Raw genomic sequence first — 24,358 nt, forward strand, 5'->3', positions numbered from 1 at the left:
TATCAATTCAGGGCTTACAGAGGTTTGGAACCTGGCAAACCACCCCCTACTTTAGGCCAGCATTTAGGCTGCACCCTGGTAGTGAGGGTGAACTGGCCAAAAACCACATCTTACAAGGTCTGCGGCCTGACATATTTTCTGGCTGGTCAAGGAAAGCCTCAACTTTTGAACTTGGAATAAGGAGTTCTGTTGCCTCCAGATACCTGGTAAAACCAAATGAAAATTCTTTCTGGCAGAAGATAATATCAGCTAGACTTCAAATTATTTCTACAAATAAAATTTTCAAATAAAGTATTCATCCAACAACGAAAAATAATTGCATACACAATATGAATGAGAATCAGCAGGGCCGGGCGCGGTGGCTCAAGCCTGTAATCCCAGCACTTTGGGAGGCCGAGGCGGGTGGATCACGAGGTCAGGAGATCGAGACCATCCTAGCTAACATGGTGAAACCCCGTCTCTACTAAAAATACAAAAAAGAAAAGAAAAAACTAGCCGGGCGTGGTGGCGGGCGCCTATAGTCCCAGCTACTCGGAGGCTGAGGCGGAAGAATGGCGTAAACCCAGGAGGCGGAGCTTGCAGTGAGCCGAGATCGCGCCACTGCACTCCAGCCTGGGTGACACAGCGAGACTCCGTCTCATTAAAAAAAAAAAAAAAAAAAAAGAGAGAATCAGCAGAAGCAAGAAAAAAGATCATAGGGATTCCTTGTTTTGGAATATCAGGCAGTCTGTAATACATTTACATTTATGATGTTCTAGAGAAAAAAGCCAAAGTCGAAAATTTTTAAAGGGAACTAGAAATTATGATGTTTAAAAAGAAAAGATTTGAAAAAGAATTAATTAGAAATTCTGGAAATGAAAAATAAAATTAAGAGGATGCAATGATAACGTATAGGTACCTTTTAAAGTTTTTATTAGTACAAAGTAGGTATATATATACACATATATATACTTAAGAGGTACATGAGATATTTTCATACAGGCATACAATGTGTAATAATCACATCAGGGTAAATGGTCTATCTATCACCTCAAGCATTTATCATTTCTTTCTGTTACAAGCAATCCAATTATACATTTAGTTTGTTTAATGTACAATAAATTACTGTTGAGTTTAGTCACCCTGTTGTGTTACCAAATACTAGACCTTATTCATTCTTCTTCAGTGGTGCCATTTCATGTGTCAGCCTCCCAAGTAGCTGGGACTACAGGCGCACACCACTACACCCAGCTAATTTTTATATTTCTAGTAGAGATGGGGTTTTACCATATTGGTCAGGCTGGTCTCGAACTCCTGACCTCAGGTAATTCACCCGCATCAGCTTCCCAAAGTGCTGGGATTACAGGCATGAGCCACTGCACCTGGCCCCATTCTTCTAACTTTATTTTTGTATCCAATAGCCATTCTTAATACCCTCTACCCCCAACCACTAATCTTCCTGGCCTTTGGTAACCATCATTCCACTCTCTATCTCCATGAGTTCAATTGCTTTGACTTTTTTAACCATCATTCCACTCTCTATCTCCATGAGTTCAATTGCTTTGACTTTTAGCCTCCACAAACAAGTGAGAACATGTGAAGTTTGCCTTTCTGTGTCTGGCTTATTTCACTTAACATAATGACTTCCAGTTCCATCCATGTTTTCGCAAATGACATGATCTAATTAATTTTTATAGCAGAACAGTACCCCATTTTGTACATGTACCACATTTTAAAAAATCCATTCATCTGTTGATGGACATCAACAGATTTCCAAATTTTGACTATTGTGAATAGTGCTGCAGTAAACATTTGAGTGCAGATATCTCTTTGATATCTGATGTCCTTTCTTTTGGGTATATACCTAAATATGGATCATATGGTGCTGAGGTCAGGAGTTCAAGACCAGCCTGACCAACATAGTGAAACCCCATCTGTACTAAAAATACAAAAATTAGCTGGGGGTGATGGCAGGTGCCTCTAATCCCAGCTACTCGGGAGGCTGAGGCAGGAGAATCCGTTGAACCCGGGAGGTGGTGGCTGGATCATATGGTAGCTCTATTTTTAGTTTTTTGAGGAACTTCCAAACCATCATTAAGTTCTATTAATTTACATTCTCACCAACACTGTATGAGCATTCGTTTTTCTCCACATCCTCGCCAGAATTTGTTATTGCCTGTCTTTGAGATAAAAGCCATTTTAACTAAGGTGAGATGATATCTCATTGTACTTTTGATTTGCATTTCTTTGATCAATGATGTTGAGTACCTTTTCATAGACCTGTTTGCCATTTTTAGGCCTTCTTTTGAGAAAAGTCTCTTCATATCTTTTTTGATTGGGATTAGATTTTTTTTTCCTATAGAGTTGTTTGAGTTTCTTATATATTCTTGTTACTAATACCTTGTCAGAGGGATAGTTTGCACATATTTTCTCCCATTCTGTGGGTTGTCTCTCTACTTTGTTGATAGTTTCCTTTGCTGTGCAGAAGCTTTTTAACTTGATGTGATCCCATTTGTTCATTTTGCTTTGATTGCCTTTGCTTGTGGAGTATTACTCAAGGAATCCTTGCCCAGACCAATGTCCTGTAGCGTTTTCCTAATGTTTTCTTTTAGTAATTTAATAATTTGAGGTCTTAGATTTAAGTCTTTAATCCATTTTGATTTGATTTTTGTATATGGCCAGAAATAGAGGTCTAGTTTCATTCTTTTGCATATGGATATCCAATTTTTCCAGCACCATTTATTGAAGAAACTGTCCTCTACCCAATGTATGTCCTTGGCACTTTTGTTGAAAATGAGTTCACTGTAGACATATACATTCATTTCTGGATTCTTTATTCTGTTCCATTGGATTATGTGCCTGTTTTTATGCCAGTACCTGCTGTTTTGGTTACTATAGCTCTGTAATATAATTTAAAGTCAGGTAATGTGATTCCTTCAGTTTGATTATTTTTGTTCAGGATGCCTTGACTGTTCTGAGTCTTTTATAGTTCCATATACATTTTGGGATTATTTTTGTTATTCCTGTAAAAAGTGTCATTGATATTTTGATAGGGATTGCATTGAATCTGTAGATTGCTTTGGGTAGTATGAACATTTTAACGGTATTGATTCTTCCAATCTAGGAACATGAAATAACTTTCTGTATTTTTGTCTTCCCTTCAGTTTCCTGCATCAACATTTTATAGTTTTCATTGCAGAGATCTTTTACATCTTTGGCTAAGATAATTACTAGGCATTTTATTTTATTTGTAGCTATTGTAAATGGGATTACTTTCTTGATGTCTTTTTCAGATTGTTTTGCTTTTGGTATATAGAGATGCTTCTGATTTTGTTTGTTGATTTTGTATCCTGCAACTTTTCTGAATTTGATTATCAGTTCTAATAGTTCTTTGGTGGAGTCTTTAGGTTTTTACAAATTTAAGATAGTATCATCTGCAAAAAAGGATAATTTGACTTCTTTCTTTCCAATGTGGATGCCCTTTATTTCTTTCTTTTGTCTGATTGCTCTAGTTAAGAATTCCAGTACCATACTGAATAACAGTGGTGAACGTAGGCATCCTTGTCATGTTCCAGATCTTAGAGGAGAGGCTTTCAGTTATATATGGCTTTTATTGTATTGAGATATGCTCCTTCTATATCCAGTTTTTTGCCATGAAGGATATTGAACTTTATCAGATGATTTTCAACATCAATTAAAAGGATCATATGGTTTTTTTTTTTTTTGAGACGGAGTCTCGCTCTGTCGCCCAGACTGGAGTGCAGTGGCCGGATCTCAGCTCACTGCAAGCTCCGCCTCCCGGGTTTACGCTATTCTCCTGCCTCAGCCTCCCGAGTAGCTGGGACTACAGGCGCCAGCCACCTCGCCCGGCTAGTTTTTTGTATTTTTTTAGTAGAGACGGGGTTTCACCGTGTTAGCCAGGATGGTCTCGATCTCCTGACCTCGTGATCCGCCCGTCTCGGCCTCCCAAAGTGCTGGGATTACAGGCTTGAGCCACCGCGCCCGGCCGATCATATGGTTTTTGTTTTTCATTCTGTTGAGATGATGTATCACACTGATTGATTTGTGTATGTTGAATCATCCTTGCATTCCTGGGATAAATCCCACTTGGTCATGATGAATAATCTTTTAAATTGTTGAATTTGGTTTGCTAGTATTTTGTCGAGAATTTTTGCATTAGTGTTCATCAGGGGTGTTGGTCTGTAGTTTTCTTTCTTTCTTTCTTTCTTTCTTTCTTTCTTTCTTTCTTTCTTTCTTTCTTTCTTTCTTTCTCTCTCTCTCTCTCTCTCTCTCTCTCTCTTTCTTTCTTTCTTTCTTTCTTTCTTGTTATGTTTCTTTTGTTTTGGCATCAGGGTAATATTGGCCTTGTAGAATGAATTTGGAAGTATTCTCTCCTCCTCTATTTTTCAGAATGGTTTGAACATAATTGGTATTCTTTACGATACCAATTCAGGCTGGGCGCGGTGGCTCATGCCTGTAATCCCAGCAGTTTGGGAGGCCGAGGCGGGCAGATCACGAGGTTAGGAGTTCGAGACCAGTCTGGCCAACATAGTGAAACCCCGTCTCTACTAAAAATAGAAAAAAAAGTAGCCGGGTGTAGTGGCAGGCCCCTGTAATCCCAGCTACTTAGGGGGCTGAAGCAGGAGAATTGCTTGTACCTGGAAGGCGGAGGTTGCAGTGAGCCAAGATTGTGCCACTGCACTCCAGCCCGGGTGACAGTGAGGGACTCCGTTTCAAAAACAAAAGAAAACAAAACAAAACAAAAACAAATAAAATACCAATTCAGTCTGGTAAAATTCAGCAGTGAAGCCATTCATTTAGTCCTGGACTTTTCTTTGCTGGTAGAGTTTTTATTATGGCTTTGATCTCATTACCTGCTATTGGTCTGTTCAGGTTTTGGATTTCTTTATTGCTCAATCTTGGTAGATTGTATGTGTCTAGGAATTTATCTATTTCTTCTAGGCTTTCTAATTTATTGGTATGTAGTTGCTCATAGTAGTCGCTAGTGACTTTTTGAATTCTGTAGTATCAGTTTTAATGTATATTTTTTCATCTCTGATTTTGAGTGTTTTTTTTCTTATTCTGGCTAAAAGTTTGTTGATTTTATCTTATCAAAAACTAACTTTTTGGTTCATTTATCTTTTGTACTTTTAAATTTCATTAATTTCTACTCTGATCTTTATTAATAATTTTTTTCTTCTGCTAATTTTGGATTTGGTTTCTTCTTGCTTTTCTAGTTCTTTAAGATATATCATTAGGTTGTTTATTTTGAAGTTTTTCTACTTTTTGATGTAGGCATTTATTGCTATAAACTTCCCTCTTAGTACTGTTTTCGCTGTACCTCACAGGTTTTGTTGTGCTGTGTTTCCATTTTCATTTGCTTGAATAAATTTTTCAATTTCCTTCTTAATTTCTTCATTGACCCACTGGTCATTTAGGAGCATATTGTTTTATTTCCATGTATTTGCATAGTTTCTAAAGTTCCCCTTGTTATTGATTTCTAGTTTTATTCTATTAGAGTCAGAGAAGATATTTCATAGGATTTCTATTTAAAAAAAATTTTTAAAGACCTGTTTTTTGGCTTAACATATCATCTGTCCTTGAGAATAATCCACGTGCTGTGGAGAAGAACATATATTCTTCAACAGTTGGATAAAATGTTCTGTAAATAACTATTCGGTCCATTTGTTCTATAATGCAGACTAAGTCGGATGTTTCTTTGTTGATTTTCTGTCTGGATGATCTGTACAAAGCTGACAGTGGGGGTGTTGAAGTCTCCAGCTATTATTGTATTGGGATCTGATCTCTTATATTTCCTTTATATATCTGGGTGCTCCAGTGTTGAGTCTATACATATTTACAATTTATATCCTCCTGCTGAATTCACCCTTTTATCAATATATAATGATCTTCTTTATCTCTTTTCATAGTTTTGTCTGAAATCTATTTTGTCTGATATATATATATATATATATATATCTGTGTGTATATATATATATATATATACACACACACACACACACACTCCTGCCTTTATTTTTTAGTTTCTATTTGCATGGAAAATATTTTTCCATCCTTTTATTTTTACCATATGTATGTCTTTACAGGTGAAGTGTGTTTCTTGTAGGTAACAGATAATTAGAACTTGCTTTTTGTCCACTCAGCCACTCCATTTTTTTATTGGATAGTTTAGCCCATTTACATTCAATGTTATTATTGATAGTAGGGACTTACACCTGCCATTTTATTTATTATTTGTTTTCTGGTTGTTTTGTGGTCTTCTCTTGTTTCTTTTCTTCCTGTCTTCCTTTCAGTGAAGGTGGTTTTCTCTGATATGTTTTAGTTTGTTGCTTTTTATTTTGTGTGTATCTGTTGTAGGGCTTTTTTTTGACGGGGAGCAGGGTTCTGCTCCATCATCCAGGCTGGAGAGCAGTGGCATGATTAGGGCTTACTGCAGCCTCGACCTCCTGGACTCAAGCAATCCTCCCACCTTAGCCTCCTGAGTAGCTGGGACTACAGGAATGCACCACCATGCCCAGCTAATTTTTTATTTTTATTTTTTGTAGAGATAGGGTCTCACTAAGTTGCCCAGACTGGTCTCAACTCCTGGGCTCAAGTGATCCTCCTGCCTCAGCCTCCCAAAGTGCTGAGATTACAGGTGTGAGCCACTGTGCCCAGCCTCTATTGTAGGTTTTCTGATTTAAGGTTACCATGAGGCTTGCAAGTAATTTTTTTTTTTTTTGGAGATGGAGTTTCGCCCTTTCACCCAGGCTGCAGTGCAGTCATGCGATCTCGGCTCCCTGCAACCTCTGCCTTCCAGTTTCAGGTGATTCTCCTGCCTCAGCCTCCCGAATAGCTGGGACTACAGGCACCTGTCACCAAGCCTGGCTAATTTTTGTATTTTTAGTAGAGACAGGGTTTTGCCATGTTGGCCAGGCTGGTCTCGACCTCCTGACCTCGTGATCCGCCTAACTCAGCCTCCCAAAGTGCTGGGATTACAGGCGGGAGCCACAGCGTCCAGCACAAATAATATTTTATAACCCCCTGTTTTAAACTGATGACGACATAACATTGATTGCATAAACAAAAATCTAACAAAGAGAAAACTAAGAAAAACTCTGCACTTTAACTTCACTCTCCCCACTTTTAAAACTTTTTCTTGTTTCGATTTATGTATTATTATACTATGTCTTGAAAAGTTGTTGTAGCTATTATTTTTGATAGGTTAGGTTAATCTCTAAGTCTTTCTACTCAAGATATGAGCAGTTTACACACAACTACAGTATTATAATATTGTGTTTTTCTGTGTACTTACTATTAGTAGTGAGTTTCGGACCTTCAGGTGGTTTCTTATTGCTTACTAATGTCCTTTCCTTTCAGACTGAGGAACTCCCTTTAGCCTTTCTTGTAGGACAGGTCTGGTGTTGATGAAATCCCTCAGCTTTTGTTTGCCTGGGAAAGTCTTTATTTCTCCCTCATATCTGAAGGATATTTTCACTGGATGTACTATTCTAGGATAAAAGTTTTTTCCCTCAGCACTTTAAATACGTAATGCCCCTCCCTCTTGGCCTGTGAAGTCCCACTGACAAGTTTGCTGCCAGACTTATTAGAACTCCTTTTTATGTTATTTGTTTCTTTTTTCTTGCTTGCTTTTAGGATTCTTTCTTTATCCTGGATCTTTGGGAGTTTGATTATTAAACGTCTTGGGGTGTCTTCTTTGGGTTAAATCTGCTTGGTGTTCTATAACCTTCTTGTACTTGAATATTGATATCTTTGTCTAGGTTTGGGAAGTTCTCCGTCATTACCCCTTTGAATAAACTTTCTACACTGATCTCTCTCTCTAGCTCCTCTTTATGGCCAATAACTCTTAGATTTGCCCTTTGAAGCTAGTTTCTAGATCTTATAGGTGTACCTCATTCATTTTTATTCTTTTTTCTATTGTCTCTTCTGAGTGTGTATTTTCAAATAGCCCATCTTCAAGCTCACTAATTCTTCCTTCTGCTTGATCAATTCTGCCCGTAAGGAACTGCATTTTTTAGTACGTCAATTGCATTTTTCAGCTTCAGAATTTCTGCTAGATTCTTTTTAATCGCTTTAATCTGTTTGTTAAATTTATCATGTAGAATTCTGAATTTCTTCTGTGTTATCTTGAATTTTGTTGAACTTCCTCAACACAGCTATTTTGAATTCTCTGTTTGAAAAGTCACATATCTCTTTCTGGAATTGGTCACAGGTGCCTTCATTAGTTTGTTTGGTGAGGTCGTGTTTTCCAAGGTGGTCTTGATGCTTGCAGATTTTTGTTGGTGTCTGGGCATTGAAGAGTTAGGTATTATTGTCTTCACAGTCTGGGCTTTTTATTTTTTTATATCTACCCTTCTTGGGATGACTTTCCAAGTATTTGAAGGGACTTAAGTGTTGTGATCTAAGTCTTTGGTCACTGCAGCCATATTTGCATTAGGGGCCATCCCAAGCCCAGTAAAACTGTGGCTCTTGCAGACTTATAGAGGTACCACATTTGTGGTTTTGGGTAAGATCCAGGAGAATTCCCTGGATTACCAGGCAGAGACTCCGTTCTCTTATCTTACTTTCATTCAAACAAATGGAGTCTCTGTACTGAGCTGCCTGGAGCTAGGGGAGAGGTGACACAAGCACCCTTGTGGCAGCCTCCACTGTGACTGTGGAGAGACCTGATGCCAACACAGCACTAGGTCTGGTCCAAGGCTTGCAGTGACCGCTGTCTGGCTACAGTAGCCTATGTTCCCTCAAGGCCTCCATTCAGAAGCTGGTGAATTCAGCCAGCCTGTGTCCTTCCCTTCAGAGCAACAAGTTCTCTCTATCTTTAAGCAAGTCCAGAGATGCTGTCTGGAAGTCAGGGTTTGGGGTTGGGAACCTTAGGAATGTACCTGGTACTCTATTCCGCTGTGGCTGACCTGGCACCCAAACCACAGGATAAAGTTATTCTCACTCTTCCCTCCTTTTTCCTCAAGCATCAAAGTCCTTCTCCATGACCACCGTTGCACTAGCCCATGGCTAGTACTTCCTGGCTATGCCAACGTTCACTCAAGGCACCGGGGCTCTTCAGTTAGCTTGTGATAAGTGCTACTAGTCCTGAGTTTCTCCTTTCAGGGGAGTGGGGTCCTCTTTGGCCCAGGGCATGTCCAGAAATGCTGTCTAGGAGCCAAGGCCTGGAATCAGGGACTCCAGGAGCCTGCTTGGTGCCCTACTCCACAGTAGCTGAGCTGGTATCCAAGTTGCAAGACAAAGTCTCCTTACTCTTCCCTTTCCTCAAACAGGAGTCTCTCCCCTGAAGCCACCACACCTGAAGCCAGCATGGCTGGCTACTACTACTGATTATTCAAGCCCAAAGGCTCGTTAGTCAGCAAGTGATGAATCTTGCCAGGAATGGGTTCTTCCCTTTAAGGCCATGGGTTCCCTTCTGGCCCAGGGTGTGTCTAGAAATTTCATGTGGGAGATAGGGCATGAGATGGGGGCCTCCCCCTAGTGCACAATTCTACTGTAGTTGAGCTGGTATTCAAGTTGTAAGACAATGTCTTCTTTACTCTCCCCTCTCTTCTCCTCAAGTGGTGGGAAGGAGTCTCTCCCAGTGCTGTCAGCAGCAGTGCCTGTGGCTTGGGGAGGAGTGATGCAAACACTTCCGTGGCCTCCCCGGCTAGTATCTCACTAGGTCATGTACATTCTAAGCCCAATGGCACCAAGCCCAGCAACAGAACTCCCCCAGGAATTGTAGTTCTTTTGGCCTATTCTGCCTTTCAAGTTTATTTGGGACCCCCAGAGCACTTTAGCCCATGGTAGCTGGGCCTGCTAGAACTCAGGTTCTGGCTGCTTGGGTGAAAGACTCCTCTCTGGCTACAGCTCGTCTAAATGCTCCCTCGGCACTGACTGATTTCTGCCCAGTGTTGTTTTTCACTGTGACAGGGCAGCACTGAGTTCCAATGCAAGGCCCCGCAATCACTGCACTGTCCCTCCCCCAAGCACACTGATTCTCTATGCCATGTGGCCACTGCTGGAGGATGTGGAAGGGGTGGTGTAGGCAATCCCAAACTGCCTTTTTTACCCTCTTCAGTGCCTCTTTCCTTAATATGATGTGAAAACCAGGTACTGTGATTGCTCACATGATTTTTGGTTCTTATGAAGGTTCTTTTTTGTGTGGATAGTTTTTCAATTTGTTGTTCCTATGTCGGGGGCAATTCTTGGAGGTTTCCATTTGGCCATCTTGCCCCACCTCTCCACCAAAATGACTTTTTGGAGGGGAGTTATTAGACTGTCACTGGAAGTGGTGTAACAGCCCAATGGGTTCTTCTTGCCCGCTGCCTAGAAAAGCCAATGCATTGAGAGCAATAGTTTTTGGAGCAGAGAAAGAGTTTAGTTATCAGAGGGCCAGCCAAGCAGAAGGATGGGAGATAATTTTCAAATCTGCCTCCCTAAGAAAATGGAAGCTAGGGTTTTTCAAGGATAGTTTGGTGGCCGGGTGCGGTGGCTCATGCCTGTAATCCCAACACTTTGGGAGGCCGAGGCCAAGGCCTGACATCACTTGATGTCAGGAGTTCGAGACCAGCCTGGCCAACATGGTGAAACCCCATCTCTGCTAAAAATACAAAAAATTACCCCAGTGTGGTGGTGCATGCCTGTAATCCCAGCTACTTGGGAGGCTGAGGCAGGAGAATCACTTGAACCTGGGAGGTGGAGGTTGCACTGCACTCCAACCTGGGCGACAGAGCAAGACTCCACATCTAAAAAAAGAAAGAAAAGAAAGAAAAGTAAGCTGGGGGACAGTGGCTGGTTATCACTTCTTCTTCTTCTTTTTTTTTTTTTTTGAGATGGAGTTTCGCTCTTGTTGCCCAAGCTGTAGTACAATTGCATGATCTCGGCTCACTGCAACCTCTGCCTCCCAGGTTCAAGAGATTCTCCTGCCTCAGTCTCCCAAGTAGCTGGGATTACAAGTGCCTGCCACCATGCCTGGCTAATTTTTTGTATTTTTGGTAGAAACAGGGTTTCAGCATGTTAGCCAGACTGGTCTTGAACTCCTGACCTCATGTTCTGCCCACCTTAGCCTCCCAAAGTGCTGGGATTATAGGTGTGAGCCACCATGCCCAGCAGGGAGTTAGTTTTGGGAAGGGAGGAGCTATTATTGTCTTTGCCTTACAGTTAAACTATAAATTCCTCCCATAGTTAGCTTGGCCTATGCCCAGGAATGAACACACAGCTTGTGAGGTTAGAAGCAAGATGGAAATAGCTATGTCAGATTTATTTGACTTTCATCATTTTTGCAAATGCAGTTTCGGTGACACTTGGAGCAACACACATCCATATATGTTCAGTGGGTTAGAGCAGGGGCCCTCAATCCCTGCACTGTGGTCTGTTAGGGACAGGGCCACAAAGAAGCAGGTGAGTGGGGGTGAGCAAATGAAGTTTCATCTGTATTTACAGCCTTTCCCCTTTATGCACATTACTGCTTGAGCTCTGCCTCCTGTCAGATCAATGGTGGCATTAGATTCTCATAGGAACTTGAACCCTATTGTGAACTGCACTTGCAAGGGATCTAGGTTGCACACTCCTTATGAGAATCTAATGCCTGATGATCTGTCACCATCTCCCATCACCCCCACATAGGACCGTCTAGATGCAGGCAAACAAGCTCAGGGCTCCCACTGATTCTACATTGTGGTGAGTTGTATAATGATTTCACTATATATTATAATGTAATAATAATAGAAATAAAGTACACAATAAATGTAATGCACTTGAATCATCCTGAAATCATCATCCCCCATGTCCCGGTCCATGGAAAAATTGCCTTCCACGAAACTGGTTCCTGGTGCCAGAAAGGTTGTGGACTGCTGGGTTAGAGGACATGGAGCTGGAAGACTTGAGAAGGAAGAGAAGAAGGTTCTATGCCACACTGGTCATATTTAGAAAACACTTCATATTATTGTTACTGGGGGGGTCCTTGCTCCCAGAGCTTCCAAGATGGTGGTGGGCTGCTTCCAAAACGGCGGTGGCCAGTTCCAAGATGGTGGCAAGCCTTGTGTTCTCTGACCTGGGATTCTTGGCCTCACAGATTCCAAGGAATGGAATCTTGGGCCATGTAGTGAGTGTTATAGCTCTATTAGAAGCCGTGGGTCACAGAAGAGAACGGTGGAACCCAGTGACTAGTGTTCAGCTCGATTAGGACGAATCCAGGCACTTAGCCATGCAGGAACAATGGCAAGCCTTTGGCCCGATCGGGAATGGCAATGGGGGCCTCGCTGGATCAGGAGCACAGCTGACACCCTGCCATCCTGCTGGATCCAGAGGGATGGAAGTCAGCGGTGGGTTTGCGACGGCAGCAAACAGCAGTGGTGGACGGCGAGTGAAAGCTCAGCTCGAGCGGTAACAAACACGGACCAGAAGAGTGCAGTTGCAAGAGTTAATAGAGTGAAATAGAGCGAAAACAGAGCTGCCATACAAAGGGAGGGGACCCAAAGAGGGGAGCCGTTGCCTGGTTTTATATCCCAATCATTTATATCCCAATCATTGTCCCTCCCGCTGTGCTCTCATGCAACAGATGATTGGCTATTTCTTTACCTCCTGTTTTTGCCTAATTAGCATTTTAGTGAGTTCTCTTTACTATCTGATTGGTCGGGTGTGAGCTAAGTTGCTAGCCCCGTGTTTAAAGGTGGAAGCGGTCACCTTCCCAGCTAAGCTTAGGGATTTTTAGTCGGCCTAGGAAATCCAGCTAGTTCTGTCTCTCAGTATAACCATTGTCATCGTGTGCATTTTATTCCTCACTACTGTATATGTTACTGACAATGCTAAGTACTTTTTTGAAATATCTAGGCTTTGTAGGTATTCAGTGCCTAATACATATGTTAAAAGTAGAGGCTGTAAAATAATACATTCTGTAAATACCTTTTTGTTAAAATTCCCTATGAAATGTTTGGGGGGAGAATGGCCAAACCACCTCTTGAGTAGTACACACTGTGTTTGTGCACTGTTTCAGGCCAGGAGAGAGGAAAAGGAAGTGCAAAGAGCTCTATGCTGGTGTCCACAGTGAGGCAAGATTAACCATTGTTCCTTACTTCTATGCATTTTATTGTATTTATCTGTGTATATAAAGGATAAACAATACCTAATTTACAACATTTAGTCTTTCTAGATGTTAAAGAGGTCACTTGTGTATGACAAAAGTAGGGTTAGTACACGAGTATGTTTTATATATTTTGTTTTAAAATTTCCAGAGAGGATTGCCTTCTGAAAATTTGAGCATTATTGACCACTGAGTTGATGGAGATGGGAAGTGTTCTAGGCCAGAATGTTCATATTTTAAAAGGCTCTTTCAAATTATAACTACTCTTACATGTGTGCAATTTATTCAAGACTGCTGTACACATAGTGGACAAATTAACTCCTTATGTATGTTAAATGTAGAGGTAGTAAAATATCACTTTTTGCTAAAATTCATAGGAAATATTGGCTTTTGGAAATTGAATTGTTACAGCACTTCTGTGAGCAGTGTAGTATTGTCTGTACCTGCTCAGTGGTTTTGAGGAGGTAGGAGGAAAGGAATTGCAAAAGGTAATATGCTAGTGTGTTCATATTTGGATATTTTCAGGAGCTGTTTTTTTCTGTATGTTTTGTGCATTTTGTTTTGCTGTATATATAGTGTATATAATAGACAAATGAGTCCTAATTTTGCAACATCCAGTCTCTAGATGTTAAAGAGGTTGCCAGTGTACGCAAAATACTTAGTAGAATTAGCACATTTTGTACACTTTGTGTTGAAATTAATAGGCAAGCTTGTCTTCTGTAAATGACTTCTGGATATGAATTTGTTCAACCATCTCTAAGCATTACACATGCTTATGTTTGTCCACTGGATTGAAGGCAGAAAGAAGGAAGTGAGGATGGAATGGTTCAAGGCCAAAGTGGTCATATTTAGAAGATCTCTCAGATTGTGACCTTTGTAACGTGTGTAATTTAACTGCTGTGTATATAGTAGACATGTTCTGATATGAAATAGCTAGTCTTTGAAGATACTCGGATGTGCCTGATGTTTTAAAAGCAGAAGTAGTAGAATAACACTTTTTGTAAATAGCTTTAAAAAATTAATGGAGAATACTGTGTTTGGAAGTATAATAGAATTGTTATACCACCTCTGTGAACAGTGTACTCTCTGTATCATTCATTGGGTTGAGGGAGGAGGGAGGAAATCACAAAAGGTGTTTTGCTAATGTGTACTAGAACATTTCAGCTTATCCATTGCTCTATACATTATGTTCATTTGATTTAACTTTTCTGTACTGTATATATTGTGCATGTACTGGACAAGCGAGTCTTAATTTTATAATATCTAATCTCTGGATATTAAAGAGGTTGCCAATGTAGGACAAAAATAAGAGTTAGTAGGCTGGGAGTGGTGGCTAACACTGTAATCCCAGCACTTTGGGAGGTTGAGGCAGGTGGATCACGAGGTCAGGAGTTCCAGACCAGCCTGGCGAACATAGTGAAACCCCTTCTGTACTAAAAATACAAAAAATTAGCCAGGCGTGGTGGCAGGTGCCTGTAATGCCAGCTACTTGGGAGACTGAAGCAGGAGAATTGCTTGAACCCAGGAGATGGAGGTTGCAGTGAGCTGAGATTGTGCCACTGCACTCCAGCCTAGGCAACAACAGTGTGAGACTCCGATTCAAAACAAAACAAAACAAAAAACAAATACAAAAACAAAAAAACAAAAACAAAAACCAAAAGAGTAGGTAAACTAACACATTTTGTAAAGAACACAAAACAAAAAACAAAAAAATTGAGCTTTTGATGAGCATGCTTGGAGTTTGATATTCTCTGTCATCAAATAAGGGCAGATTCATTAGCTTTAACAATCAGCAGAGTTAAAGGAAAGGCTGACCTCCTCTTAGTTGAGGAGGATGACTATGACAATGTCTAAAGAGAAGGCTCCTTGCGCCACCCTTCAGGGAGGTAGGCAGAGTGAACACCGTATTTAGAATGTAATTTCTAACTAATTTCCATGCAACCCAGGGAAACTGGGTACAAAGGTATGAACATTACACAAAACTCAAGGAGTGCAATCAAAACCTCAAATTTTTATACTGGAGAGTTACATCTTCCAAAGTTTATTATTTGGAATTCCAGTCCAGTGATCTACTCTGTGATAAAAAGTGTGTACACTATCTTTATCTCCCTCACATCAGACACTCCCAATTGCATTACATATTAAAGGCTGTAGAGAACCCAGTGACCAAGTCATGCAACTGACATTGTTGATAAGATTTCCCCAGTGTTATTTCACCACATAAACCTTTACTTCCTGTGGCACTTAATGTAACTAGTGCTGTACAGAATGCAGTTGGAACAAAATTCTCCAACTTTAGAATAGTTTTAAGGAGATTATAACCAAATGACATGTTGATTGTAAAATTAAAATAAATATTCACAAAATACTTAAATTCCTCTTGAACTTCCATGATAGACTATGTTTAAAATCTACCTCTTGGCACATTAAATGAATTGACTTGCATATGGGCGTTAGCCAAACTCTTAGAGAACACACTCCAGAAATGAAGATTTGGTGCTCTGTAATAACTGATATCAAGCCTTCCTTTCTTGCTATAATTACAACTCACCAGCTGCTAATTAAAGCCATTGCTAGATCTTCAGTAAAATAATTTTATCTGCATAAAAGAAATAGTTATGTTTCTTAGTCAGAAGGTTAAGAGTAAGGAAACAATTCAATTTGTAATGCGTACATGCGGAGAGTTTTGGGTTTCATTTTTTTCGCTGACTTATTTTCTTTACATGTTTACATAAAGGAACAGAGTCCACATACTTTTAAGACAATGTAGTTTGTAGAGCTGTCCATCCCTCAATTAACTGGGTGTTTGAGTTCTGTCTTTTCTATCTAACGCTACTATGTACAAAAATTTACATAAAGGGACAGTGTTCTCATATTTATTTTATTAAGATATTATAATTTGTATAGTCATTAATTAATTATTGATCATTTGAGTTATTTCCAGCTTTTCATTTTTTTTTTGGTGAAACGATGTAAACTTTGTTGTACACATTGCTTTTTGCGATTTTGGAAAATTTCCTTAGAGTAGAATCTGAAGATGAGAGGTTAAAGACTATACATTTTTCTAGTTCTAATATTTTACTGCCAAATTGTTAAACTTTTCAAGAAGTCAGAACATCACCTTTTCTGGGTTCCTCCAACCAGATACTAACTTAAATTCCTGAAAGCATAAACCTCATTAACAAGGTCTTTGTGGCTTCATCTAGAAAACAAAATCCAGCAATATGAAGGAAATTCTGTTCTATTTTTTAGCTTCTTGCAAGAGGCTGGGTTTTGAAGGGAAGAATGAGTATCTCAGTTATAGAAATAATAGGAATTATGGCCATAGAATTGGTGCTTCATCCCTGAATGCTCATTATCCCTGAGGTCTTTATGGTCTTCTAGAATTGATTTATGGAAACGCTTTTGTGCACCAGTTTTTGAAAAAGAGTTCTTAAGCTCCAGCAGGTTGGTCTGAGGCTTGGTCACTCCAGCTCTAGGAATCCAACCAAGAATAGGTCTTGTTTCTTCATTGTTTTCCATGTTCAAAACCAACTCGTCTTCTGGCTTACTTAAAAAATGTTCTAAAGTGAAAGCTTCCGTGTCTTGTTTATTTTGTAAAACACTAGGTTTAATAAGGCTAACAGGGTTTGGATACATATTATATTGATCACGCAGGGGAGATTTAAGATTTTCGTAGTGAATCCAGTGGTTTGGTTTACAGTAAGGTGTGGGTTGGGTTTTCAGTGACTGCTGTCTCCAGTATAAATCTTCTGTCTTTTTAGTATCTGTGATTTTTGGAAATGGCTTTATGTCATAAATGCTAGTCAGATCTTTTGTTGGGTAACAAGATGGGAGTTCATACGTAGACAACAAGCTCTGTTCTTCTATAATCTTCTCTTCGATATCCTGGTTTTTATGGGTCACACCTGCTGGTGTGTTATCACTAAGTGCCATCATTTCTTTAGAACTGGGTACAAAGGTATGAAAATTACACAAAACTCTAGGAGTACAGTCTGGACAGGAACGTGGTCTTTGCTGGACTATAGCCTCCAGAGAACGACGGTTCTGAATTAATCGGGCAATTCGTCCTTCCAATGGTCTGGGAGGTTTGAAGACAGGATGGAATTTTTCTTGCTGTAGTTGTGGGACAAAAAGGAGAAAAAAATTAATCAGGGATATTGCCATAAATAGTAGGTCAAAAGTCATACCCATTTTCACTGTCTGAGTACACATGAGATGGGTGTAGGAGTGTACATTGCAACGCTCTTTGATATTAATTTAAAGACATTGAAATTTGGGTCCAAATACATTTTCCTCCTTTAATGGTTTTAGTGAATATGAAAGGGGCATGTGTTTTATTTGGATATACAGAACTCTTTCTGTGTGGGTATTCTGCTTTTAAACTTCAAAGATATAAAGGAATCACTGGAATAAAACTTCTGTCCATCACTAACAGATGGCATTAGCAGTATGTGCAGTTATTTAATCTTAGCTAAAGTCTCCTTTATTAGGCCTTAGCAAGTGCCCTTAAACCTTGGCTGAATCAGAATCATCTTCAGAGCTGGCATGAAATGAAATTCCTAAGCTCCTAAGACCCTCCAAGATTGTGGGTGAGAAGGTCTGTAGTGGGTCACAGGAAGCTGAATTTTCAACAAGCATTTCAGGTGACGGTGAGGCTGGAGATGTGCTATGTTTTGAGAAACACTGGTCTGAGGTGTCATGTCTGTGCTTCTTTTTAAGTTGTTTTATAAATATTATGAACTCAATTATGTCTGGTAACTGCGAAAGTAGTGAGTGTATTTAAAGGGCTATTAATGGATACACGCTGGGTGGTGGGAAGAGGATGCAGCTGACTGGGAAGGGGTATGAGGAGGAAACTTTCTGGAATGATAGTATTCTGTATCTTGATGGGGTTTGGGTTACAAAGGTGTATTTGTTAAAACTCAGTGAATGTACACTTAAGATTTGTGCAATTGAACTTTATTTCACCTTAAAAGAAAAAACAACTGCAAACAAATATTGAACTCTGGTTGATAATATACATGCTGAATGTTTAGGAGTGAAGTATACTAATGTCTGCAATTTAATCTAAAATGCATAAAATATTTTAATTATTTCTGGATGATGGATGGTTAGAGGGATGGAAAGATGGATAGATTATGTGATAAAACAAGCATAGTAAAAATGTTAGTGGTAGAATCTAGGTGGTGAGTATATGGGTGTTAATTATAAAATTATTTTAACTTTTCTGTATGTTCAAACATTTTATAATAATATGTTAAAGTAAAAAAACTACCAAAGAATGTATGTATAATGATGATGGAATTGACAGCAGAGATAATACAAATGAGACTAGTGAGAAAATAATCACGGTAGCTTGGACTTTAAAAAACGGACTTAGGAACATCCATTTGAAAGCTAGTCTGTTCATAGAGAAATTTCCATATTGATGTAACAAGTTTGTTACAGCCTATAGCTAATCAAGTTTGAGTAAATACTGCGATGAAAAGAAAAAACTTCAACTCTTTGACGTGCTTTGTTAAATTTGTCATAAAAAAGGACAGGACTTACCATATTGTACTTTTACCATATATATTCCTGTATGCAAGAAGCAGTTTTTAGTGCTTTTACTTTATACTACTACAATAAAACATTTCATACACATTTTTATTACCACTAAAACATGTTTTCCCGGTCTATTCTTTATGATTTAATCAGAAACCAGCAAGATTCACTAAAACTTTCTTTTAAACTTCCAATTATCTTAGGTATATTTTATCTTGTTATTCATAAATATTTAAGAGTTGATTTGCTTGCACAATGATTTTGCGTATAATATATTTGGCAAACATTCTGTATATAATGGAATATGTATTTTGTACATACCATACAGGGTCAAATCTCTGGAAATCTGGACAGTTGTTGAACATACCTGACAATATGTGCTCATATAATATTTTCTATCCTTAAAGAATGCTCATTGCAAATTCCACATAAAAATCATTAAAAAACCCTTCAGTGAATGATACAGCACAGTCTATAAACTTGCTCCTGGTGTTATGATTTTATATCAACTTAGGAAATGCTGAAGGTAATGTAAAATAAGTATGTTCAGTTCAGTTTTTATTTTTATTAATTTATTTTGAGACAGAGTCTCACTCTGTTGCCCAGGCTGGAGTGCGGTGGCACAACCTTGGCTCACAGCAACCTCTGCCTCCCAGATTCAAGCGATTCTCCCGCCTTAGCCTCCTGAGTAGCTGGGACCACAGGCATGCGCCACCACACCCGACAAATTTTTGTATTTTTACTAGAGACAGAGTTCTACCATGTTGGCCAGGCTGGTCTTGAACTCCTGACCTCAGGTGATCCACCTGCCTGGGTCTCCCAAAGCACTGGGATTATAGGCGTGAGCCACGGCACCCAGCCCTCAGCTCAGTTTTTTTGTTTTCTTTTTCCCCCGCCCATCATGATCTTGGCTCGCTGCAACCTCCGCCTCCTCCCCTGGTTCAAGCGATTCTCCTGCCTCAGCCTCCGGAGTAGCTGGGATTACAGGTGCCTGCCACCACGCCTGGCTAATTTTTGTATTTTTAGTAGAGACGGGGGTCTCACCATGTTGGCTAGGCTGGTCTCGAACTCCTGACCTCAGGTGATCCACCCACCTCGGCCTCCCAAAGTGCTAGGATTACAGGCATGAGCCACCAAGCCTGACCCAGCTCAGTTTTTAAAGTGTTCAAATTGAAATAATCTTACAGTTGTTTTTCCATGTGTTTTTCACAATTTATATATCTTTAAAATGTTAATTTTGTTTTCAAAATTTGTAGTCGAGAAGAAAATTTAGGTCTCAAATAAAACAACACATATGCAAACTATTAGGTCATTTCATCTCATTTACGTAATTAAACCAATAGATGACACCTTTGCTCATTAAAGGGCTTGATTATTTCTTCCAGGCCATTTTGCATAATCAATTTAAAAGTCTCTATGATATCTGCAGAGAATGTATTGGCTTTTAATTGTAATTCAGCCAGCTCTCAATTATTATGAATAGCAAGAGGAAGCCTTTATTTCTTCAAAAGCATGGTAATGTACAAGATATATAAATATGCAAGGGGCTGGGCGCAGTAGCTCACACCTGTAATCCCAGCACTTTGTGAGGCTGAGGTGGGCGAATCACGAGGTCAGGAGATCGAGACCATCCTGGTCAACATGGTGAAACTCCGTCTCTACCACAAATACAAAAATTAGCTGGGTGTGGTGCTGCGTGCCTGTAATCCCAGCTACTCTGGAGGCTGAGGCACGAGAATTGCTTGAACTCAGGAGGCGGAGGTTGCAGTGAGCTGATATCGTGCCACTGTACTCCAGCCTGGTGACAGAGTGAGACTCTGTCTCAAAAAAGAAAAAAAAAAAAAGCAAAGATCTACGGAATTTACTAGGAATCTCATTAAATTATTAAATTCTTTTGTAAACTGCTTCTTTTGTAAGTTATTTCAGCAACAGTAGCACAGTAGAAAATCTGTTTTTTTAAAAAAACAAAATCACTCTGAAGAAGAAAAGAAATCTTTTTTTTTTTTTTTGAGATGAAGTCTCACTCTGTCGTCTAGGGTGGAGTGCAGTGGCGCGATCTCGGCTCACTGCAATCTCTGCCTCCCGGGTTCAAGCAATTCTTCTGCCTCAGCCTCCTGAGTAGCTGAGAGTAGAGGTGAGCGCCACCATGCCTGGTTAATTTTTGTATTTTTAGTAGAGACAGGGTTTCACCATATTGGCCAGGCTGGTCTCGAACTCCTGACCTCGTGATCTGTCCGCCTCAGCCTCCTAAAGTGCTGGGATTACAGGTGTGAGGCACCGTGCCTAGCCCAAGAAAATAAATCTTGCTTGTTTTCCCAAACAGCAGACACAGTATTCAAACCAGTTCCAATCAGCTCAGAATTCACTTCTAAAATGAATAAAAATTTCCATTTGCTAACTTGGTTGCTAAAACCCGTGACACAAAAAGTGGCAAACCAAGAAAGAGCCCAGCACTCTCCCCCCAAATAACTGAGAGTTGACTGTAATTACTTACAGGCTCTGGGTCAAATCCTATCTGTCCTGTTAACTCTGCTACCACCTTTTCATGGTAATCATCCAGTTCAAGGGGGTCCATGGGCCCCAGACCTTAATGGAAACATCGTCTTATTATTTTGTTAGGGTAAACGAAGAACGGCAGTTATATCACCCTTTATAGGAAAACTTACCCATTCCCTTTGTAATATAATTAGAACCAATAAAATGAAAACCAACCCTACCTCCCAGCTACCCATGAAGAGAAATTTACCACCCACCTTAATTCCTATTACTTAGGATTTAAATACTTAGATTGAGAAAAATGCAAAAATATGAGAAGTTGAAAGCTTGTCATAGCATTTGTTAAATACTCCAATTTTGTTCTAATTTTTACTTGTTATGAAAGTGAACTCATACCTGTAAAATCATGAGTGTACGAAGTGAGCCAGTGGGACCTCTCAAGATTTCTTTGTATGTTGGCTTCTTTGGCAGAGCAAATAGGGTCCAGTGAATTTAAAGAAGTGTTAGGAGCGAATGTTTTAGGAGGTTTTGGGTAGAATACTGGCTTATTTTTCTCAATACCTCTAGGAAACTAAAATATGAACATAAAGATTACTGCCGTTAATGTCATCTAGTAGAATAAGAGCTGATTCATCATCTCAGCAGGAAAGAGGCAAAGGAAATTCCAGGCTGAAGTCAGATACTGTTTTTTTTTGTCATTAATTACTAGTTAATTACTAATTGCTATAATTGGAACCATATATAGAGTTAAACACAATATTCTATCAAATAAATGGTAAGGTCTTTTCTAAAAGTCTTTTGCCTTAGCAGGGACTTTGATAATGTGTATTGGAGAAATGTCCCTGAATACTCTACCTCCAATGAAATTTTATTAGCAATACAAAGGGCTCTGAGGTGCTCGTTTGGCCAAGTTTAGCTAACATTGTATGCCTTCTACTTTTCCTTCCCTGCCTGAAATGAAACCATTTGATGTCTTTTATGAATTTCCAATGAAGTTTACATCACTCAAATTCAAATGAAATTTTCATTCTTCAGACATAACTATAGAGTTTTATTTTATATTTTCAAAAAAGCTATGCATGTAAACATGAGTGAATAAGTGAGTTTCACTGCAGTCTTTTTGGTTACTTAGAAATTCACCTTTTCTCCGTATCTCTCTTATGATACTTAATATTTACTGAGCACCTATATGTGCACAGTAGGGGTTAGAAACAAGCGTGGATCCGAAACAAATCTTGCCATCCAGGAACGCTAGTAGCGGAGATAAAGCATGAAACACAAATGACAAAAAGATTTTAAAAAGTAATTCTTTGTTGTAAAATAAATAAATTTATGGACCGGGCGCAGTGGCTCATGCCTGTAATCCCAGCACTTTGGGAGGCCGAGGTGGGCAGATCATGAGGTCAGGAGATCAAGACCATCCTGGCGAACACGGTGAAACTCTGTCTCTACTAAAAATACAAAAAAATTACCCGGCGTGGTGGCGGGTGCCTGTAGTCCCAGCTTCTAGGGAGGCTGAGGCAGGAGAATGGTGTGAACTCGGGAGGCGGCAGAGCTTGCAGTGAGCGGAGATCGCACCACTGCACTCCAGCCTGGGCAACAGAGCGAGACTCCATCTCAAAAAAAAAAAAAAAAAAAAAAAAAAAGAAGAAATTTATATAGTACTTTTTTTTTTTTTTTTTTTTTTTTTTTTTTTTTTTTTTTTTCAGAGACAGGGTCTCACTCTGCCACCCAGGCTGGAGTGCAGTGGTACAATTATAGTTCACTGAAACCTCCAACCCTTGGGCTCAAGTGATCCTCTGGCTTCAGCCTCCTGAACAGCCTGGAATACAGGCCTGTACGACCACTTCCGGCTTTTTCTTTAAAAAATACTTTTTGTAGAGACAGGGTCTCATCATGTTGCCCAGCCTGGTCTCAGACTCCTGACCTCAAGTGATCCTCTTACTTCAGCCTATCAAGCATTAGGATTATAGACCATGCTCGACCATGAGACACAATTATTTGAAAGTTCAAAGAAGGCAGAGATTGATTCCACCTGAATGGGGAAGTGGAGCTGGGAAACAGGGAGGGAGGGTGGAGATGAGAGGCCGTGTCATGTTATACGCAGAAACTGGGCCTTGAATGACGCACAGAGATGTGGAGGCCAAAGGAACAGCAGGAGCAGAGGTATGGTTAGTGGTGGCAAGTGTGGAACTAGCATTTCCTGAACATTAGGCTGCTGGGTGCCCTTACAGCCAGGCCCACCCTTAACACCTGAGGGCCTGGGATGAAAGTACAAATGGGCCAGGCCCAGTGGCTCACGCCTGTAATCCCAGCACTTTGGGAGGCCGAAGCAGGCAGATCACGAGTCAGGAGATCGAGACCATACTGGTGAACACAGTGAAACCCCGTTTCTACTAAAAATACAAAAAAAAAAAAAAAAAAATTAGCTGGGCGTGGTGGCGGGCGCCTGTAGTTCCAGCTACTCGGGAGGCTGAGGCAGGAGAATGGCATGAACCCGGGAGGCGGAGCTTGCAGTGAGCCGAGATCGCGCCACTGCACTCCAGCCTGGGTGACAGAGCAAGACTCCATCTCAAAAAAAAAAAGAAAATGGAAGTCCGTATTCCATTTGTCTAAATAGTTTAATTTATAAATCAAGTAAATAAATGTCACATAAAATATGTTCCTTTCCAGGTTTGAAATTGGACTTCTTGGACTACTTCGAGTTCTGCACTGGGACAGGGTGGTTCAGGAAAAGCCAGCCGCTGGTCCCTGGCCTCAGCACCCTGACTGCTTTCTTCTTTACCCGCTCCATTTATCCCCCACCCCACTTCTAGCAAACAGGCATGCAGTCATATTTTGGTCACTCCTTTGGCCATGAGGTATATGCCAGCTTGGCAGCACTGCTAACCCGTGGGTGGATGGAGTTGAGGAATAGACCCCAAGAAGGGCCTAGGATTGGGTTCAAAGCCATTTGGTCAGGGAATTCTGTGGTTCAAGATCATGGTCAGGGGAGGGAGACAGGGGAGCATGGGCTCCAGATGAACATACCTGCTTGCTCCACAGAAAGGGCCACAGCCAGTGGAAGGCCAGAACTGGCCCTCTAAAGTGTGGGGCCTTCTAAAGTTCCTGGGCCTAAGGGTTATGCTGGTCATAGCAACCCTTTGAGATTGAAGTGATTCCATTTTACATATAGAGTACTCATGGGAAAAGGCACTGCTACCCCTGTAAACCTTTAACAAATATGTGTCTTACTTATTCAGGGATAAA

General features: G+C 40.2%; 1 protein-coding gene across 3 annotated transcripts in view; it reads right to left on the minus strand.

The window, feature by feature from the left end:
* Positions 1–15,070: 15,070 nt before the first annotated feature.
* The window catches only part of C3H7orf31 (chromosome 3 C7orf31 homolog), a 46,020-nt gene continuing 36,732 nt past the window's right edge, over positions 15,071–24,358 (minus strand). Inside the window, exons 8-10 of one of the 3 annotated variants that reach the window (XM_050785439.1) lie at positions 21,506–21,680; positions 21,108–21,199; positions 15,071–17,182 (exon numbers count right to left, since the gene is read on the minus strand). In XM_050785439.1, the coding sequence (XP_050641396.1) occupies positions 16,361–17,182; positions 21,108–21,199; positions 21,506–21,680 (1,089 nt within the window). In that variant the 3' untranslated portion in view covers positions 15,071–16,360. The remainder of the gene's footprint in view (positions 17,183–21,107; positions 21,200–21,505; positions 21,681–24,358) is intronic. The other 2 variants (XM_050785440.1, XM_050785441.1) reach the window with 2 other exon arrangements.

Source organism: Macaca thibetana, chromosome 3 (genome assembly GCF_024542745.1).
Source record: "Macaca thibetana thibetana isolate TM-01 chromosome 3, ASM2454274v1, whole genome shotgun sequence".
NCBI classification, from domain to species: Eukaryota; Metazoa; Chordata; class Mammalia; order Primates; family Cercopithecidae; genus Macaca; species Macaca thibetana.